Below are 19,690 nucleotides of genomic sequence, written 5' to 3' on the forward strand. Positions count from 1 at the left end.
TTTCTGGGGCCAGAGGCTTCCACTGCCAGCCTGGCCCCCTCTGTCAGGACCCTGAGCCTCTTCCTGGCCTTGCTGGTACCTTGACCCCAGCCAGGCCCAGCCCCCAATCTCTGTCCCCCAATATCCTTTAGTCCACAGTTTTTGCCCCCCCAATCTCCAGCTGCCATTGTGTGTGTCTGTATCTGTATATCTGTGTGTGTGTGTGTTTGCATCTGTGTGTGAGCATGTCTGTGTATACATCTGTTTGTGTGTGCGTTGCACGTAGACTTGGCTGTACAGGCCTGTTCCATGGGGCAGGATGTGGAGTTGAGGTATTTGAGATATGCAAGAGGGTGGAAGTTTACAATTACTTAGGACAATGGAATTTATAAACATATCCTCTAAATAGTTCCAAGCCTTCTTCTACCAAAGATTTCTTTAATTACCCCCTCCCCAGCCTGATGTTTTGAAAGCTCTCTGTCTGCCAGACAAAGGTCATTGTCACATCACCCTCTTTCCTATCCTTGTGAACTGCAGAGGTTCATGCTGCCTCTCAGAGCTTGCGGGCAGTGTGAGGGCCCTGGCATTCAACACCCAAAGGTCTGAGCTGCAGAATGAGGGCAAAGAAACTTTACATTGTGGTCAGCCTAACCAGCCTCATCCACTAGGCCTTTTGAAATATTAAAATTGTTCAGGCTCCTGTTTCTGCTTCCTTGGGTGAGTGAGGAGAGGCCTGGTCTAGGTAGCAGAGGGGAAGGAGGTAGTGACAGTGGGAAGAGGGGCCATTCCAGCATTTTCTACCAGTGGCCTGAAGTCTGAGCCCTTCTCTGTGCTGCTCCTGCCAGGCATTGGTTCCTGGGTGACCAGCTCTTACCTATGCTGACCAAAGGTGGTTATGGTTGCTGGACAGCTTCTCTGATCCCCCCACCTCCTCTTAATCCCCACCCTTCCTCCAATTGCCCGCACCCATCCCAGCCCACTCGGCTGGAACATGAGTGAATCCAGTGGCTTTGGATTAGACCTGAGCCAAAGCCCACCTCTGCACTTACTCTCTATGTGACCTCAAGTGCTTTACTTCCATTTTCTGAGCCTCCATTTTCAGTTCTTATAAACTCTCTCATGATTGCTGAGATCAAATGAGATAACATAGAAATTCCTAGTACATAGTTTCCTCTCTATAATGAATGCATCAGCTCCTGTTAAAGATTGTTTTATATCTGCCTTAAGCTTCAAACATCCCCAGTGGCAGACTGTGAGAGCTGGAAGGTCAAGCTGAGATCAGCCTCTCACTAGACAGATGGAGAAAGAGGTCCAGAGCAGTTCACTGACAGCTGGATTGAACGCTCGCCTCTCCTGATGTGCCTTCAGGAAACTTCCTCATGGTTCCCGCACCGTTGACAGTTTTCTTCCTGGGAGTGCAATGAGCTTGTTCACCTGGGGCACTCAGCTTCCTTCCATTCTGGAAACGCTCAGCCACCATCTCTTTGAATTTCGCCCTTCCTCATCCTCTCCGTTCTCATCTTTGGGACTCTTACAGACCTTGCTTGGAGTTTTCTATTTTGTCCTCTGTGTCTCCTAATTCTAGCTCGTATTTCTCCTCTCTTTCTCTGCCCTGTGCGCCAGGCAATTTCCCCAGCTTTGTCTTCTCAGGCCTTAATCCTGCCTTTCAGCCTACTGCTTAACCCATCCATTGAGATTTTTGTTTTACCAGTTTAATAACTATACTTTTCATTTCTGTATCTCTATTTCTTTCAAACTGCCTGTGTTTTCACAAAAGCCTATTCTTGCTTCACAAGTTCTTGTTCCTTCTCTTAACACTTTAAAGACATGTATTTTTAAAAAATTGTGATAAAATGTATATGACATAAAAAGGACCATTTTAACCATTTTTAGGTGTACAGTTCAGTGGCATTGAGTACAGTCATATTGTTGTGCAACCATCATCATCATATGTGTTCAAGTCCCTGCCTTCAATTCTTTTGAGTATATACCTCAAATTGAAATTTCTGGATCATATGATAATTCTATAATTTTTTGTTGTTGTTGTTTGGTGAGGAAGATTAGCCCTGAGCTAACATCCAATGCCAATCCTCCTCTTTTTTTTCTGAGGAAGATTGGCTCCGGTCTAACGTTTGTACCCATCTTCTTCTACTTTATATGGGATGCCGCCATAGCTGGCTTGACAAGCGGTGCATCAGTGCGTGCCTGGGATCCGAATCTGTGAAGCCTGGGCCGCCAAAGTGGAGCGCGCGCACTTAACTGCTACGCCACCTGGCTGGCCCCTATAATTCTATAACTTTTTGAGGACCAACAATATTATTTTCCACAGTGGCCGCACCATTTTATATTCCCACCAGCAATGGACAAGAGTTCCAACTTCTCCACATGTTGGCCAATACTCGATGTTTTCTGGGTTTTTTAAATAATAGCCATCCAATGGTATCTCATGGTTTTGATTTGCATTTCCCTAATGATTAGTGATATTGAGCATCTGTTCAAATGCTTATTATCCATTTATATGTCATCTTTGGAGAGATGTCTGTTCAAGTCCTTTATCCATCTTGGAATTGGGTTGTTTGTTTATTCATTGTTGAGTTTGGGGATTTCTTTATATATTCTGGATATTAATCACTTATCAAATATATGATTTGCAAACATTTACTTTCATTCTGTGGGTTGCCTTTTTACTCTGTTGTTAGTGTCCTTTGATGCACAGAAGTTTTTACTTTTTTTTTTTTAATTTATTTATTTTTTTCCCCCAAAGCCCTAGTAGATAGTTGTATGTCATAGTTGCACAGCCTTCTAGTTGCTGTATGTGGGATGCGGCCTCAGGCATGGCCGGAGAAGCGGTGCGTCACTGCGCGCCCGGGATCCGAACCTGGGCCGCCAGCAGCAGAGTGCGCGCACTTAACCACTAAGCCACGGGGCCGGCCCAGAAGTTTTTACTTTTGATGAAATCCATTTGTCTGGTTTTTCTTTTGTTGCCTGTGCTTTTGGTGTCACGTCTAAGAAATCATTGCCAAATCCAAAGTCGTGAAGATTTTCCTCTCTTTTCTTCAAAGAGTTTTATAGTCTCAGCTCTTAGGTTTAGGTCTTTAATCGTAATTTTTGGGTTAATTTTTGTATATGATATAAAGACTGTATTTTAATCCTAATGTATATGATATAAAGACTGTACTTTAATCCTAATTTTTGGGTTAATTTTTGTATATGATATAAAGACTGTATTTTAAGTCCCTTTCCAATTGCTCTAAGACCTCTCCTTCTTCTGGTGTGGTCTACTCCATTCGTTGTGTCTGTAGTTTTAGCACAGGCTCCAGAACCAAACCATGTGGATTTGAGTCACATCTCCATTTGCTGGCTATGTGACTGTGAGCAAGTTCCTCAACCTCTCTGTGCCTCCATATCCTCATCTGTAAAGTGGGGTTGTCAATCACAGCACCTACCTCATGGGTTTGTTGTGAGGATTCATATACTAAAAGCCCTCAAAGGGTCTCTAGCACCTGGAATGTGCTCAGTGGGGGCTAGGGATCATTACTGACCCTCATGGCATTGGTAATCTTGACCTATGAGCCATCTGCAGTGTGAACAGCCTCCTGCATGGTCCCATGTACACACCAGGTTGTGAAGATGTCCCCAGGGTCAGTTTCTTTCTTTCTTTTTTTTTTTTTGTGAGGAAGATCAGCCCTGAGCTAACATCCATGCCAATTCTCCTCTTTTTTTGCTGAGGGAGACTGGCCCTGGGCTAACATCTGTGCCCATCTTCCTCCACTTTATATGGGACGCCGCCACAGCACGGCCTGAGAAGCGGTGCGTCGGTGTGTGCCAGGGATCCGAACCAGGGCTGCCAGCAGTGGAGCACGCACTTAACTGCTACGCCACAGGGCCAGCCCCAGGGTGAGTTTCATGGTTGCTTCTTGCAGGCCCCCTGGGAAAGGAAGCCATCTGCTGGCTCTCAGTTTCATGGAGGCATTACTTCCACCGTGGTCAACTATCCCCACATGGGCACCAATGCTGCAGCCCTTTGGGCGTGGATGCACTCTGATCTCCCACGTGGATGCCCCCACTCGCTGCTGCATGAGCCCTCTTTGTCTCCCCAGCATCTGAAGAGTTCCCTTTCTTACATTCCGTCTCAGCTCTGTATTTTGCCTTTTAAAAAATACTATGATTTGACCCCAAATAGCCAAAGTAATCTTGAGAAAGAAGAACAAAGCTGGAGGCATCACACTTACTGATTTCAAACGATATTACAAAGTTACAGTAATCAAAGCAGAATGGCATTGGCATAAAAACAGACACGTAGATCAATGGAACAGAATAGAGAGCCCAGAAATAAACCCACACATATATGGTCAACATATTTACAACAAAGGAGCCAGGAATATACAATGGGGAAAAAGCAGTCTCTTCAATAAAAAGTATTGGGAAAACTGGACAGGCACATGCAAAAGAATGAAACTGGACCACTATCTTACACTATATAAAAAAATTAACTCAAAATGGATTAAAGGCTTGAATGTAAGGCTTGAAACCATAAAACTCCTGGAAGAAAACATAGGAGTAAGTTCCTAGACATCAGTCTTGGCAATGATTTTTTGGATTTGACACCAAAAGCAAAAACAAACAAATGGGACTACATCAAACTAAAAAGCTTCTGTACAGCAGAGGAAACCATCAACAAAACAAAAAGGCAACCTACAGAGTGGGAGAAAATATTTGCAAATCATGTATTAGATAGGAGATTAAAATCCAAAATATATAAAGAACTTACACAACTCAATAACAAAAAAATAAACAAACCAATTTAAAAATGGACAGATAATTTGAATAGACATTTTTCCAAGGAAGACATACAGATGGCAATTCCACTTCTGGGTATTTATCTGAAGAAAATGAAATCATTATCATGAAAAGATATCTGCACCCCCATGCTCATTGCAGCATTATTTACAACAACCAAGACATGGAAACAACCTAAGTGTCCATCAACAGATGAATGGAAAAAGAAAATGTGGTGTATATATATACAATGAGATACCATTCAGCCACAAAAAAGAAGGAAATCCTGCCATTTGCGACAACATGGATGGAACTTGAGGGCATTATGCTAAGTGAAATAATTCAGGCAAGCAGAGAAACACAAATACTGTGTGATATCACTTATATATGGAATCTAAAAAACAAAAAACTGAACTCATAGAAACAGAGAACAGATTGGTGGTTGCCAGAGGCAGGGGGGCAGGGGTGGTGAAATGGGTAAAGGTGGTCAGAAGGTACAAATTTCCAGTTATAAGATAAATAAGTCCTGGGGATGTAATGTACCACATGGTGATTATAGTTTAAAAAAAAGAAAAGAAAAATACTACGTTTTATCAAGCATGTCTATACGCCTGAAGCAGGAGGAAGGACTTCCCTGAGAGCTCAGTTGGCCAGCTTAACCAGAAGTGTCACTGATTTCTTTTTCTTTCCTCATGTTTTAAATAAATTGTGATCATAACAGATCCTATTTTGGAGGGCTATTTGGTCAGTTTCTCAGGTCATGATGTCAGCTCTCGGAAGGGGTGGGGCGTGTGTGAGGATGTGGGTGCACCTGGGCTGAGGAGGGTGAGTGAAGGGGACACAGGGTGGAGGGAGTCTGGGTGTGGAGGAAAGTGAGTCTAGGAAGGAATCCCAAAGTGAGATCGATGGGCTGGTCTCCCCAGACTATATGTGTCAGGCTACTGAGGAGTCACCAAAGCCTGGCGGAGAGCTGGGGTCCTGCCAGGTGGGGCTCAAACCAGGCTCTGGTACTCACGGACATGCACCCTGAATGGAAGGTGCCAGCCACACCTCCCCACACCCCTCACAGCCCTCTACCTTCTGTGCCTCCCCTTGACTGCAAACTCTCCTGATACAGGGAAGAAGGGCCCTGCACAGCTCTGGGAATGATCACACATCCCTCGCGAGAGAAAAAGGCCAAAAATGTGAACAGAGGAAGTCAAGTCAGAAGAACTTGGAGAGACAACTGTGCTTCCAGAGTCCAGAGACCTAGAGATGTCACTTCCATGCATCTAGCTATCCATCCATCCATCCATCCATCATCCCATCCACCTGCTCAGAGGTGATCCCAGCCTGTGGAGGGAGAGGTCTCATCAATCTCTGGCCAAGGTTCAAGGGCAGCTACAATGCCAGGGAGAAGTGACCAAGTAGAGTGGAACAAGTTGTGGCCTAAAAGTCAAGAGCCCTGGTTCTCCTCTTGGCTCTGCCACTAACTAGCTGTGTGAACTAGGTTGTATGGCTTGACCATTCTGGACCTCAGTCTCCTCACCTGTAAAATGGGGACAGTTGGACCAGAAGGTGAGTGAGGGCTTTCCAGTTCTGACATTCCATGGCTGACCCTTTAGCCCCTGATGTCACAATATGGAGCTGGATCATGATTGGCCCACAGACTCACCCAGCTCTGCTGTTCTCTTGGTCATGGGTGCAAGATGGACTTGCCCTGGACCTTCCCTACTTGTGCTCTTCTATTATGGGCAGCTCTTGCCGTGGCTCAGGACCGAGGGTGATCAGAGCTCAGGTGGGGCTGAGACCTGAAGGAGCATGGGATCAGACAAGGGGACCAGGCAGGGGCAGGCCCCTTGCAGGATAGCATGATGCCCACCCTCTTCTCCACAGACGATTTCTACAATGAGACCATGGCAAAGACGTTCCTGCAGTTCTATGAGAATACAACCCGGGTTGTGTGGAACCAGTTCATGGAGGCCTCCTGGAACTATGTCACCAACATCACCAAGAAAAACCGGGAGGAGATGGTGCGGTACTGCCCCCACCCCAGCCGCTTCTCTCCTTGCTCTTCTCAGGGGTCTCGGAGGGATGGGGGAACCACACCTCCTGCCCCGTGTCTGAAGCTCGAGGAGAGAAGGAAGCCCCAAAATACATGTCGAAGCAGGCTGCAAGCTCCGGGCCTCTTGGTGGCCCTAAATGCTCTCTGGGCAAGAATCTCCTACTTCTTCCCCCTTATAAATATCACCTCCTTGCTTTTAGAGAACCAGGTTCCCTCCCTTCTCCCTCTTAGTGAATCTTCAATGATTCTCAACCCTTAAAGTGGGCTTTAGGAGGAGGCTGGGGACCGTGGCCCTGGAGTTGTATGTGGAACCGTTACTCCCTCCGCCAACCTCTCACAACAAACATGGTGACCCTCCTTCCAGCTGCACAAGGACATGGAGAGGTCCCAGCATATGCTGTTCTTTGGCACCCGAGCCCGCCTGTTTAAGATTGCCAGGTTCCAGGACCCAGTCGTGAAGCGCATGCTGAGTAAGCTGCAGAACATAGACAAGGCGGCCCTGCCCAAGGACGAGCTCCGGGAGGTGATGGAGGGAGCCCCCAGGTCTCCAGGCACATGCTCCCCAGCCAGGGGTGGGTGGGCTGGCTGGATGGGGAGCCAGAGTTTCTGGGCCAGGAGGGAGGTTGGTGGGGCAGGGTCAGAGCTTCCTCTGGGGGAGGAGAAAAGCAGAGGCCGGTGGGAAGATGCCTCAGCCAGGCCGGCCTCTCCCAGCTGGTGGGGCAAGTGCTGGGGGTGGGTCCATGGGCACGGGCCTGCCCTGGGTGACACCTGCCCCCCAGTACAACAAGATTCTGGCCTACATGGAGACGACGTACAGCATGGCCCAGGTGTGCCTGAATGAGGGTCCCTGCCTGCCCCTGGAGCCTGGTGAGCACCCAAGCCCTGCTCCTTGCCCAACCAGTCTCCAGCACCAACACCTTCCAGGAGTCTCCCAACTCCCACCCTCCTCCCTGCCCCAACTGTGCTCCTTTGTTGGGTGGGTGGGAGCAGCCTAGGGTGGTGAGACCATGTGGGGGTTGGGGTACCACCTTGGCTCCTCTTCTGGGCACAGACCTCGAGGAAGTCATGGCCACATCCCGGGACCAAAAGGAGCTCCTGTGGGCCTGGCAGGGCTGGCGGGATGCTGTGGGTCGCCAGCTCCGCATCACCTTCGAGCGCTATGTGCAGCTCAGCAACAAGGCTGCGAAGCTCAATGGTGAGGGCCGCCCCCCCCCCAGCCCGCCCACACACACACACCACCACCACCAGCCAGACCAGCCTGAGCAGATGGCACATCGCAGGAGTCTCCGAGCAATGCCTGGGAAAGGCAAAGCCCAGTCTGCAGAGGGGAAGGGCAGCGGTAGGACTTGGCAGCGGTAGGACCTGGAGGCGGGAACCTGAGCCCTGCAGCTGGCGAGGGCAAAAGTGGTCCATTCACTGTGTTGTTCCACAAACACTTATTGAGCACCTACTATGCACGGGTGCTGGGGAGGTTCTGAGGATGCATAGGTGAAAAGACAGAGCAGGCGCCTGCCCTCCTGGGCTCACAGTCCTCTGGGAGGCAGACAGTATTCATGCAAACACACATCTCCAGTTAGCACCCAGGACGAAGGCTGAGAAGGAAGGGGCTGCTGAGAGAGAGAATCAGGAGACACCTGCTTCGGATAAGTGGTCAGGGAAGGCCCGAAAGATGGGAACAAGCCAGGCAAGCAGGAAGTGAAAAAGCATCCCTGGCTTGGCGATGGGAGCAGCCAGTGTTTGGGAGGATTTGAAAGAAGCCGGTTCAGTGAGGGCTTGGATGGGTGAGGCTCAAGGCAGGTGAGAGAGGACACAGGGCCCTATCCAGGCCATTTCCAACCAGGCTCAGTGAGGAGTACAGAGCGTGTACTTTGCTAAATGCTTTTCCACCCTGATCTCATCCGATACGGACAGTGGCCTTAGGAGGTATTTTTCCCATTTGGCAGATGAAGACCCCAAGGATCAGGGAGATCAAGTGGCTTCCCTCAATGGTGCCTGTGTCTCCCACCGGCCAGGCCAGGGCTGAAGAGTGGGGTGAGCGCTTCTGAGCCCCCTTTCCTGTCCTAGGTTACGTAGACATGGGGGCCTTGTGGCGGTCCAAGTATGAGTCTGACACACTGGAGCAAGACCTGGAGCAGCTCTACCGGGAGCTGCAGCCGCTCTACCTGAACCTGCACGCCTACGTGCGCCGGGCCCTGCACCGCCACTACGGGCCCGAGTTCATCGACCTAAGGGGGCCCATCCCTGCCCACCTCCTGGGTAAAGCCCCAGCTGGGCTGGTGACAGAGGTGGGGCAGGCAGAGGAGGCCCTCAGCAGATGCCCAGGAAAGAGAGACATGGTCTCCCGCCTCCTCTTAGCCCTCCCACTCCCTTTCCAGGGAACATGTGGGCTCAGTCCTGGGTCAACATCTTAGACCTGGTCCTGCCCTTCCCAAAGAAGCCCCCTGAGGACATCACGAAGATCATGAGAGGACAGGTCAGTGCTCGGCCTCTGTCTGCCCCAGCCCGCTCCGCACCCCTGGGCAGCGCCCACGCACCCTCTCTTCCCCACAGCACTGGAAGCCTAAGAAAATGTTCATAGAGGCTGAAAGATTCTACACCTCCCTGGGGCTGCTTCCGACCCCTCCCGAGTTCTGGAAAAATTCCATGATGGAAAGGCCAACCGACGGGAGGGAGTTGGAGTGCCATGCCTCTGCCTGGGACTTCTACAACAGCAAAGACTTCAGGTGCTCCCCCTGCAGCCCACACCACACTCCTGCCCCCCTGGCCCTTCCTCTGCTCCTTCCGCTCTCTACCTGATTGCCTGTCTGCGGAGGTGTGTACAAGTGGTGGTGGGCAGGGTGGGAGCCAGGGCAATGTGGGAGAGGTGGGTGTGAGAGTGTAGGGCTCGGCCACTGGGTGGATATGGGGCCTGGAGTGAGAAAGGACAGCAACCAAGGCCCTGCTGGTCTCCAGCCCAATCAGCCCAGTTCCTTAGTAGAGTCTGAATGGAGAAATCTCCCCTTCTCCCAGGGCATCCCCATGCTCCTTGACCCCTGCCCTTTAACCCTAGGATAAAGAAGTGCACCGAGGTGACCATAGAAGATCTGCTCTCCATCTTCCACCAGATGGGCCATATCCAGTACTTCCTGCAGTACAGGAACCTCTCCGTGATCTTCCGTGCAGGCGCCAACCCAGCCTTTGAAGAGGCCGTGGGGTCGGTGATCACCCTCTCAGTCTTCTCCCACAAGCACCTGCTCAACAGAGGCCTGGTCAGCCACCAGCACCAGGACTCCGGTAATGGGGACCACAGGAGGGCAGCTCATGCCTGAGTGGCAGCTAGGGATCTCCAGGCAGGGCTGAAGGGAGAGAGAACCAGGAGCCACCACCTGACTGCCCCACCTTCCCCAGAGGAGGAGGTCAACTTCCTGATGGGCATTGCCCTGGACAAGATCGCCTTCATTCCCTTTGCCTACCTGATGGACCTGTTTCGCTGGAAGGTCTTTGATGGCACCATCCAGAAGGACGTCTACAACCAGGAGTGGTGGAACCTCAGGTGGGGAGGACCACTGCCCAGGGCTCTCTGCCCCCCTCCCACCTCTGGTGTGGGTGGGGCTTTCAGGTCAGCCTCAAGGGTACCACCTGTTGCCATAGAGTGCTGCTCCCTCTCCTCTGAGGGCAGAGCTGGGTGCACAATGCTGGTGACCTGGGGGCCATGGGGAAGCCCCAGGACAGTGTCAGCTGTTTGCTATCACCAGACAGAAGCATCCCTGCTGAAGTGGATAGGGCCAGCGTGGGCATCATGAGGCCTCGTGTTGAATCTGCACCAGCACTGAGCAGGCCTCCGACCTCTCTAGGGATCCTGGTGGTGGCCCTATCTAACCCGTGGGTGACTGGAAAGCTCACACAATGGTTGCATCTGGGCTCCTCCAAGAACAGACCACTGATCACGGGGCCGGCCGTCCTGCTTCTCCCCTCCCTTTCTGTTCCCACCAGTGGGACCAGCAGAAGAGGGGTTTGGGGGCCGGCCCTGTGGCTTAGCGGTTAAGTGCGCGTGCTCCGCTACTGGCGGCCTGGGTTCGGATCCCGGGCGCGCACCAATGCACCGCTTCTCTGGCCATGCTGAGGCCGCGTCCTACATACAGCAACTAGAAGGATGTGCAACTATTACATACAACTATCTACTGGGGCTTTGGGGAAAAAAAAAAAGGGAGGAGGATTGGCAATAAATGTTAGCTCAGAGCTGGTCTTCCTCAGCAAAAAGAGGAGGATTAGCACGATGTTAGCTCAGGGCTGATCTTCCTCACACACACAAAAAATAAATAAATAAATAAAAAGAAGAGGGGTTTGGGAGCCTGAGCTCTTTCTCTCCTGTGGAAAGAGTCCCCTTGAGAGAGAGGCAAGCCCACTGCTCCCCTTCCTGCTGCCCCAACACACACGCACACCTGCCTCAGGCTTAGCGTCCCCAGGCATGTCAAAGATGAGAGCTGGCTGCTGAAGGAGTCCACCAGCAGTCAGGCAGCATCATCTTGAGTAAGGGACACCTGCGTGGCATCCCATCACCAATCCCCGGCCATTTGATTTGATAATAAATGCCCATGGCCAGGGCTGCATCTCCACCAGGCCTCAGACTGACCGGCTCAAGTCTACTGACCACAGTGTGGTTTGGGGCAACCGTGAAGGGCCTGCTAGCTCTGCACCAGGCCCTTATATTTATTTGAACCTTTAAAACAACCCATGGACATTCACAGAAGAATGTGTGACCAGCCCGCAGTCACAGAGCAACACAGGGGTGGCAGAGGGGGACACACCTCTCTTTGTCCTCTCACCCTCCCGCCCCACCCTGAATTCAGGACCAGGTCTCACTGGTGGAATTGGCAGAGTCTTGACCTTGTGCCCTACCAGGGGCACCCCCCACCAGCCATGTGAGGCACCTGCAGGGATCTTCCTCCTTCCTCTGTCCCCCACACCCACCACCCCCCAAATGATGGAGACCAGGGGCTGAGGGAGAGGGGAGGCGATACCCTGGGCCTTGAAGAGCCCCTGTCATCTGGGAGAGGAAGCTCCTGACTCTCTGTCAACCCCAGAGGAGGGCTCAGAGGCTTCAGTGAGCCAACAATAAAATGATGAGCCTTTTGATAGACTTTGTCTCATCCCAAAGATGGGTCATTTTATCCCTATTTTACAGACAACATTGTACAACAACACGGCTCAGTGACAATCAGTGACTTTCCCACAGTCATACAGCTCAGAGGGGCAAAACCAGACCTGAACTTGAAAGTTATTGGGGTCTGCCAGTTCTGCATCCTGCCACCAGCTCCCTGATCTCTAAACTTTGGTTTCCTCATCTGTAAAATGGGAATAACTATGGTACCAGCCAGAGGGATGTTACTCTGTTTTCTTTTCAGCACTTCTTACTAGAGGAAATGACCTTGTGGGTTGGTCTACAACATCCCCCATCATTAGGATGCAATCAGGGACCTCACTTAGCTCATCCCCTCCAGAACCAGGACAGTGTCAAGTGAGCGGTGTGGAGAGCTCAGCACGGTTCCCAGCACAGAGGAAGTGCTCAGTCAGTGTTAACAACTTATTATTTCATTCTGATTCCCAAACCCATGAGTTTTCAACTCACTTATTTAATCAATAAAAGTGCATTAAGTGTGCCCCTCAAGCCAGGTCCAGTCGTGACAGCCAGGCTCCAAATGGAAAGGCTCTGAGAACCCCCCCGGGCGGCACTATCAAGGCCCCTGTTTTCCCCGCCAGGTTGAAGTACCAGGGCCTGTGCCCCCCTGTGCCTCGGACAGAGGAAGACTTTGATCCGGGTGCCAAGTTCCACATCTCGGCCAGCGTGCCCTACATACGGTAAAGATCTGGGCCCTGCCGGCAGAACCAACTCTGGGAGTTGGCATGGGAACCAGGCTGAGGATTTCCAAGATGGCCCTAGGTCCAAATGTCCCCCTGTACCCTTCCCATCAGCGCACAGCCTTCTGAGGGCCAAGCTCTGGAATCCTTTGGGCCTTTACATCAGGTCCTGTGTGGAGGGCAGAGCTGATAGGAATATTCTCAAGCATCTCTGCTGTCCCTGAGAGGAGGGCAGGAAAGAGGGAGGCAAGGGTTGGTCCAGAAGGTTAAGGAGGAGAGCCCCGCAGTATTCTAGGGCCAGCCTGTGGTGGGACCTTGCCGAAGGTGCCTCCACCCAGGCTGTGACTGCTGCCGTGGGCCCTCGTGGCCACTGCGTGTCAGAGCTTCCCGGCTCCAAGTGGCCCTGGGCTTCCCACCTCTAACGCCCACTCCCCAGCCTGCCCTCACGTTCCTCCACCCAGGTACTTCCTCAGCCTAGTGCTCCAGTTCCAGCTCCACGAAGCACTGTGCAAGGCCTCAGGCCACATGGGTCCGCTGCACCGTTGTGACATCTATAACTCTAAGATGGCTGGGAAGCTCCTGGAGTGAGTGCCCTCCCCCTCATTTGTTCTCGGTTTCCCCTCCTCCCCTGCTGGAAGCCTGCCCCTGGCCCCCTCTCCTCACCTGGCGGCCCTAGGCACCCTGAGCAGAGCCTCACTGAGCTTATATTCCAGTGGAAGTTCTTCCTTGTGTCAGACTGCAGTCTCTCCTACAGTAATCAAAGGCTATTTCCTCCTTTGTAGCTCCTTGTGGTCAGAGATACTGTTTAGCCCCTCCCGGTAACACACACACGCTCACACACACACACACATTCACACTCGCACACTCAATCTCACACCCACTCTCTTAACAAAGCAACACAATTTAGTATCCTTTGCAAATTTGATGAGCATAGTATTTTTTTTTTAATAATTTTATTTATTTATTTTTTCCCCCAAGGCCCCAGTAGATAGTTGTATGTCATAGTTGCACATCCTTCTAGTTGCTGCACGTGGGACGCAGCCTCAGCATGGCCAGAGAAGCAGTGTGTCGGTGCACGCCCGGGATCCGAACCCAGGCCGCCAGCAGCGGAGCACGCGCACTTAACCGCTAAGCCACGGGGCCGGCCTGAGCATAGTATTTGTGATTCCGCCACGCAGTTTGTCAGGAACCACTGGGCCAGATGGAGTTGCAGGACTGATCCCCTGGCTTTGCTCCCAGGGAGGGCTGCACCTTCCATGCCTAGTGTCTCCTAGGTCTATTTGCTTTTCCATCTTTTCAACCTACAGGGGTTTATTCTAGCCGACTGCCCATGTTTGAGCTTTTCTGAACGTGTGGAACATAAGCAACCTCTCTGTTCTCTGCATTCTTGTCTCTGGCTGCCCATCATTTATTCATTCAGCAAACATTTACTCGTGCACGTGCTGAGCATCCAGCAGGGGGCAATGGACCACAGGATAAATCAATAACCATAACAGAAGAAAGGAGCTGGTGCAGTAAGGGCTTTGGTGAACGTGCAAAGAGGGTGAAGATGTTGTGCAGGGGAACAAGGTGGGGTCTCTGTCCCCAAACACGGGAGTGTCAGAAATAGCAGACATCTGTCTTCTAGATTATCAACTCACTTTAAACTCTGAGTTTCCTCCCACTTGATTGGTGGGACATTTGACCTCAGTCATTCTTGCCACTTTCCCCTCCAACCCCACCCAGATGCACAAGGCTCCCAGGGTCTGACTTGGCACCAAAGCATGGAGAGGCCTTGCCACTCATCACTGGTCACTGCTCACCAGTCCTCACGCGTCATCATCTAGACCCCTGGTCAAGGAAGACCCTGAGTTCCATGTTTAGGACTTTGAACGCCATTTTCTGGGCAGAGGGCAGAGGAGAGGTCTCTGAGAAAGGGGGCTGTCACGAGCTCTGAGGAAGGAGACGGCAGCCAAATGGAATATGGGCTGTGGAGGAGAGAGGGATGGTGAGTGCTTGCAGGGGAGAATGGGAAGGGCAAGATTCTTGGCTGCTCTTTTGCCTAATATATCTTAAAATTTGATGTTGCTCCTTTTGACTCATCTTCCTAAATGTGATTGCCTGGGCCAGCCTCTGGTCTGGTTCTACTGGGAACAGGGGGCTCAAGTGGACTTGGTCCAACCTCCCAAAGTCCCCCTGCCTCACACAGCCAGCCATGGCAGGGCTGACCTTGTCTCTGGGGCCCGCCGCTGCCGCATTGGAGTTGAGGGCTCCAGGCAGCGCCCACTGCCACCTTTGCAAGTCTCGCGTGCTGCCCACGTGGGCCTTCAGCTGGGCTTCGGTCCAACCTCTTGTCCCAGCCTGGGGACTCTTTATAAATAGGCGGATTCTCAGTCCGCCTTTTCCCCACTCAGTCTTTCCTTTTTCCCAGGACCCAGCATCTGATAAAATCCTCTTTAAAATTAGTTGGAAGGTTTTGTTTTTGTCTTTAGATCTTGATGACTTTTCTCCTCCATTTCTCTATGATCTTAACTACATTTTTCCTCAGTGGTTTCTGCCAAGAATCCACTGACCCTTAGTCTCCTCACCTCATTCTTTCCCAGTTGTTTATTAAGTGATGTGTATAAAGTGAGGCTCTGCAGGCTACAAAGCCCTCTTTCACCGCCATTTAGTGACTTTCACCAGGGTGAAAGGCAGGTATTAATGGGGCCCATTTTACTGATGAGGAAACTGAGGCTAAGAGAGGTGAAGTTGATTGCCTGAAGTTATGCAGCCCATAAAAAGCACTGCTGGGTCTTGAACCTGGGTCCTGTTAGTCTAGACTCCACACTGTGACTTCTGGGTCTCTAGGCCCCACCTCTCTCCTGGTCAGCTGGGGAAACAGCAGGTTGAGAAGGATCGACATATGCCTACCGCTGTCTCCGCAGGGGACCCTGGAGTGGAGGAGCCCGGAGCCCTGGCTTCAGCACACTCTGTCCCCTCACCATGAGTGTGCTGGCCAAGCCCGAGCCTCCATCCCCTGCCACTGTGCACTGGGTGTGCCTTGGGACAGAGTGACATTTGTGCAGGCTGTAGGCAGTGACTAGTGACATCCCACGCTCATTCTCTCTAATCCTCCCAAACACTCCCTGTGAGACCAGGAAGGCCTGAAGCGCTGCCTCTCCCTACGACACTGAGCACCACATGGGAAACAGTGTCTCAAGACTTTATGCCTGTTTGAGTCCAGGAAATAATCATCACAGTAGTGGTAATAATAATAATAATAATAATTAGCAGCTCACATTTATTGTCTGCCTACTATGCTCCCAGCGTTATGTTTATTTAATCACCACAACAACCCTGGGAGGTAGGTACTTTTATTATCTCTACTTTATGGATGTGGAAACTGAGGTTCAGAAAGGTTAAGTTACTTGCCCAAGTCCCACAGCTACGGAGTAACAGAGTCAGGATTCAAACCCAGGTTGGTCTTATTTCAAAGCTTGTGATTTTATCCACTATGCTGAGCTCAGTGGGAAGAGTCTGACTAGCAAAGTCCTAGGGCCAGGGTTGGGCATCCTGAGGGGTCCCAGCAGCACCAGCTGAAGCCCCCACACAGCTCACAGCTGTACCCTCTCTCCCAGGGATGTCCTAAAGCTGGGCTCGAGCAAGCCCTGGCCAGAGGTCCTGGAGAAGATAACTGGGCAGACTGAGGTGTCTGCAAAGGCCCTCATGACCTACTTCAAGCCTTTGCTGAACTGGCTGGTCACCGAGAATGTGCGGCAGGGGGAGATCCTGGGCTGGCCAGACTTCAGCTGTTACTTTGAAGGTTTGATAATCTGACCCTGGTCCTAGCTCTGGTCTAGCCCCAAACCCTACCCTAGCCTGCCCCAGGCCAGCCCCTACCCCTACCCAGCCTTAACCCCTAGCCCATCTATGACCTGCCTTGAATGAGCACAGCACTACTGCTGGGTGACCCTGTCTGCACCTGATGCAGCCTTGGCTAAGACCACAGCCCATGCCCCAGCCGCTGGCTCAGTTGCTTCCTTGTGCACTGTCCAGCACAGGGTGGTCACCTTGCCTCCTGACCCTTGCACAGAGCCACTGCTGGGCACCATGGGGTGTGTAGCCCTCTTTGTGTCCACTTCCCCTTCTCTTCCTTCTACTCCTCTTTTTCACCCTTCTTCCAAGGCAATGCCCTTACCTGTGGCTTGGAAGGTAGGTCCCTGAGGCTGAGGGAGAAGGCTAGTGGCAGTTCGATATCTGATCACTACAGGGTACCCCAGGGCCCCTTCCCCAGTTTCACTGCTCTACAAGACTCTCATGTCTTTTGCAGAAAAATACACAGACAAGGTGACATTCCTGAGTCTGGAGCTGGACCCTAACCAGGCCAACTTTGGGCAGTGGGTGTTGCTGGCCCTGAGCTTTGTCATGTTCCTGGTGGCCCTACTGCTGGCTTGCAGGCTGCACTCCCTGGAAAAAAGGTCACTGGCCCAGGATACCAGTATACAGGACACCAATTTACAGGACACTAACACACTCAAGACACCAACCAACACCTACTTCCTAGGCATAGCCATGGAGCCCCGCCAGGCTGTCAAAAGACAGTGGATCCTGCTGGGCCTCTGCCTCATCCTGATGCTGTGCTCAATCAGCCTGACCATTTGGATTTTCACACAGCACAACAGGAAGCCTCCGTGGATGAAAGCTGAATGGTGGAGCTGGGACTAGACACCAGTGTGACTGGTGAGGCTTAGTGGGGCAGGAGGAGGGCAGCCAAGCGAGAGAGGGGTGGAGGGGGATGCTGAAGAGGGGGCAGCTTGCATGCATAGTGCCCAACTGCAATTGGGTACTGTTGTGGCAGATCTGGGTACATGCGGGGTTGTAACTGTGTGTTTGTGAACTCATGTATGCAAGGCCATGTGCACGGGAGACTGACTCTGTGTGATTCCATGTATGTGTGATTCTGGGTCCTGGGCCAACCTCCTTCCTCTAGGGGCTCAGAAACCACAGTTTTAGTGACCCAGTGACTATGTCCCTCCAAACCAGTCCCCACCCCAAGTCATGCCTAGAACTGGTTCATCACACAGACTTGTTTTCTTCAGGAGCCCAACTGGGGCTGGACAGGGACTGCAGTGCCCAAGGAGTGTCTGCTCTGGTTAGAAACAGAACACTGCTTCGTCCCCTTATAAAACGTATTCACGTAGAACCAGACATTCCTGTATAAATCATTGGTGCTAGTTCATGAGAGCTGTGATCTGTATACTGGCGAGCATATCTTTCTGCTGATCCCCTGGCCCGCCTTGCGTTGGGCTGCATAATCCAGCTCCCAAAAGCTGCTTGTTGGCTGCCTGAGATGCAGGGTGCCTTACAAACTGCCCCCCGTCCCTCCCTGCCCCAGTCCAGGCCCTCCCAAATGGAGAGAGTGGGTAGCTGGGCACCAAGCCAGGCTTGATTAATGATTGACTTCTTTAATATTTAAACAAAGCTCATCTCCAGCCACTCCACTCCAGAGATGGCCTTGTTCAACACACACACCTGCCGCCTGGCCTGTTGCCCTGGGGATGAAGCGCAGGGCAAACAGCACCTTCCCAGGCTCAATGGGGGAGGGGAAGACGGGTAGGGAGAGCTGTGGGAAGGACATTTGGGAAATTAGGACTCTAGGAACAAGCCTGAGAAGTGAGAGGGAAGGCTTCAGCTCCTGCCACTTCTAGCCCTTTCTTTCCAGCCTGGGTCTGCTCGCCACAGGGATGCCGCACCCAGTGTGTGAGGATTCACTGAGTTTGGACTGAGGCCCCAGAACTCCTGGGAGGCTGAGAATCAGTGCCTGTTAGAAATCAGGAGAGTCTCGAAGGGAAGTAGCATCACAGTCAGTAACCACAGGGGGAGGCACCAGGGCTGCAGTTGAGCTGGTGGGAGGGTGGCCAAAAGATGGGACCAGCTCTCTCTAGATTAAAGATCTGAGCCCAGAAGTCAGGGGTTCAGGGGACAGAGGGACTGGGCTGAGATCTCCATGGACTCTACCTCTGCCCAGGTTTCAAGAGGTCTTCCTGAGTTCTGGCTGAGCCCAAGCACTTCCTGCTCCGACTGCAGGCTCCACAGCAACCTCATTTGATGGCTCTGTCACTGCTATTACTTTGCTGAGCTGTAATGTCCTTATTTGTCCCCATTACTAGCTGTCGGTTCTGTAAGGGCAGGACACCCATCAGGAGTGTGGCCCCGTGTAACACCTGCAGCCAGCACAGGCCATGGCACATAGAGCAGACTTGGGAAATGTTTGAATGAATGAATAGTGAATGAATGAGTGTCCCACTGCCCAAGTCACTCCTTAGAGCTCAGGTCCTCACACACTGAACCCATGAGAAACAGCCCCATCTTTCCTCCACAGCCAGCCTGCCCTCCCAAACACAGGGGCAGCCAGGACAACTCTGCCCCCGCCAGGAGGCCACACTTGCAGCCCTCCCATCCCCTAGCCACAGTGGCCAGTGAGGCCCCCATCAGGCATTGTGGCTCTGCATGGCAAAGGCACACCCCACCCAGGACTCCAAGCCTCTCACCTGAACTCCAGCAAAACCCCCTCAAGCCTCCTTGGCCATCCTCCTCCCCACTGCCATTGTAAAGTTTCTTTCACCAGAATATTTCCTTCTTGTCTAACTGCTGAAGAACTTGGTTGTCTATCAATTAAATCTAGACTTTCAAAATGGCATCTGAGGGGTTTTATCCCTTTTTCTCCAACCTCACCTCTACTACCCCCTAGCTTAGCCCCTCTGCACTGATTCCACCCTGGGCCCTTGCCTAAGGTGCATGCCCCATTTGAATGCCTGCCCTCCAAGGTCTGGCTCAAAATTGGTCATTGGACCTTCCAAAATGCTCCAAGCCCACTGAGATGCTCCGTGAACAGTGGTCCCCTTCTCTCCCTCCTCTGCGAGAAGCCTCTTTCAATAAACCTCACCCCATTCTCATCTGCTTCTTCTAGTGTATTCATTTTCAGTCTGTACTCAGACACTTTTATCAGTGGCCACTTGCTAATAGGCGGTTTTAAATCTGTTTTCCTCTCAAGCAGTGCTTGTATGCCAAGAGTTCTCAGGCCTCTGA

The 19,690-nt window shown here is 51.7% G+C and overlaps 1 protein-coding gene across 1 annotated transcript; it reads left to right on the top strand.

Moving 5' to 3' along the window:
• Window positions 1–6,370: 6,370 nt before the first annotated feature.
• LOC101388341 (angiotensin-converting enzyme-like protein Ace3) lies at window positions 6,371–17,326 on the top strand. The gene is made up of 14 exons (XM_014789396.2): window positions 6,371–6,535; window positions 6,634–6,770; window positions 7,167–7,325; window positions 7,582–7,669; window positions 7,854–7,997; window positions 8,867–9,058; window positions 9,178–9,275; window positions 9,353–9,525; window positions 9,852–10,075; window positions 10,190–10,334; window positions 12,542–12,640; window positions 13,102–13,224; window positions 16,240–16,424; window positions 16,932–17,326. The coding sequence occupies exons 1-14, from the start codon at window positions 6,379–6,381 to the stop codon at window positions 17,324–17,326; spliced, it is 2,319 nt and encodes a 772-aa protein (XP_014644882.2). The 5' UTR covers window positions 6,371–6,378.
• The last annotated feature ends 2,364 nt before the right edge of the window (window positions 17,327–19,690 follow it).

Source organism: Ceratotherium simum, chromosome 16, assembly GCF_057802395.1.
Source record: "Ceratotherium simum simum isolate JZ-2026a chromosome 16, ASM5780239v1, whole genome shotgun sequence".
Lineage (NCBI taxonomy): Eukaryota > Metazoa > Chordata > Mammalia > Perissodactyla > Rhinocerotidae > Ceratotherium > Ceratotherium simum.

Bases quoted from the DNA above. Each gene is read 5' to 3' on its own strand.
- LOC101388341 (XM_014789396.2), top strand. From the start codon at position 6,379: ATGGAGCTGGATCATGATTGGCCCACAGACTCACCCAGCTCTGCTGTT. The intron at 6,771-7,166 runs GTGCGGTACTGC...CCCTCCTTCCAG, and splicing joins AGAAAAACCGGGAGGAGATG to CTGCACAAGGACATGGAGAG. The intron at 16,425-16,931 runs GTTTGATAATCT...TGTCTTTTGCAG, and splicing joins CTTCAGCTGTTACTTTGAAG to AAAAATACACAGACAAGGTG.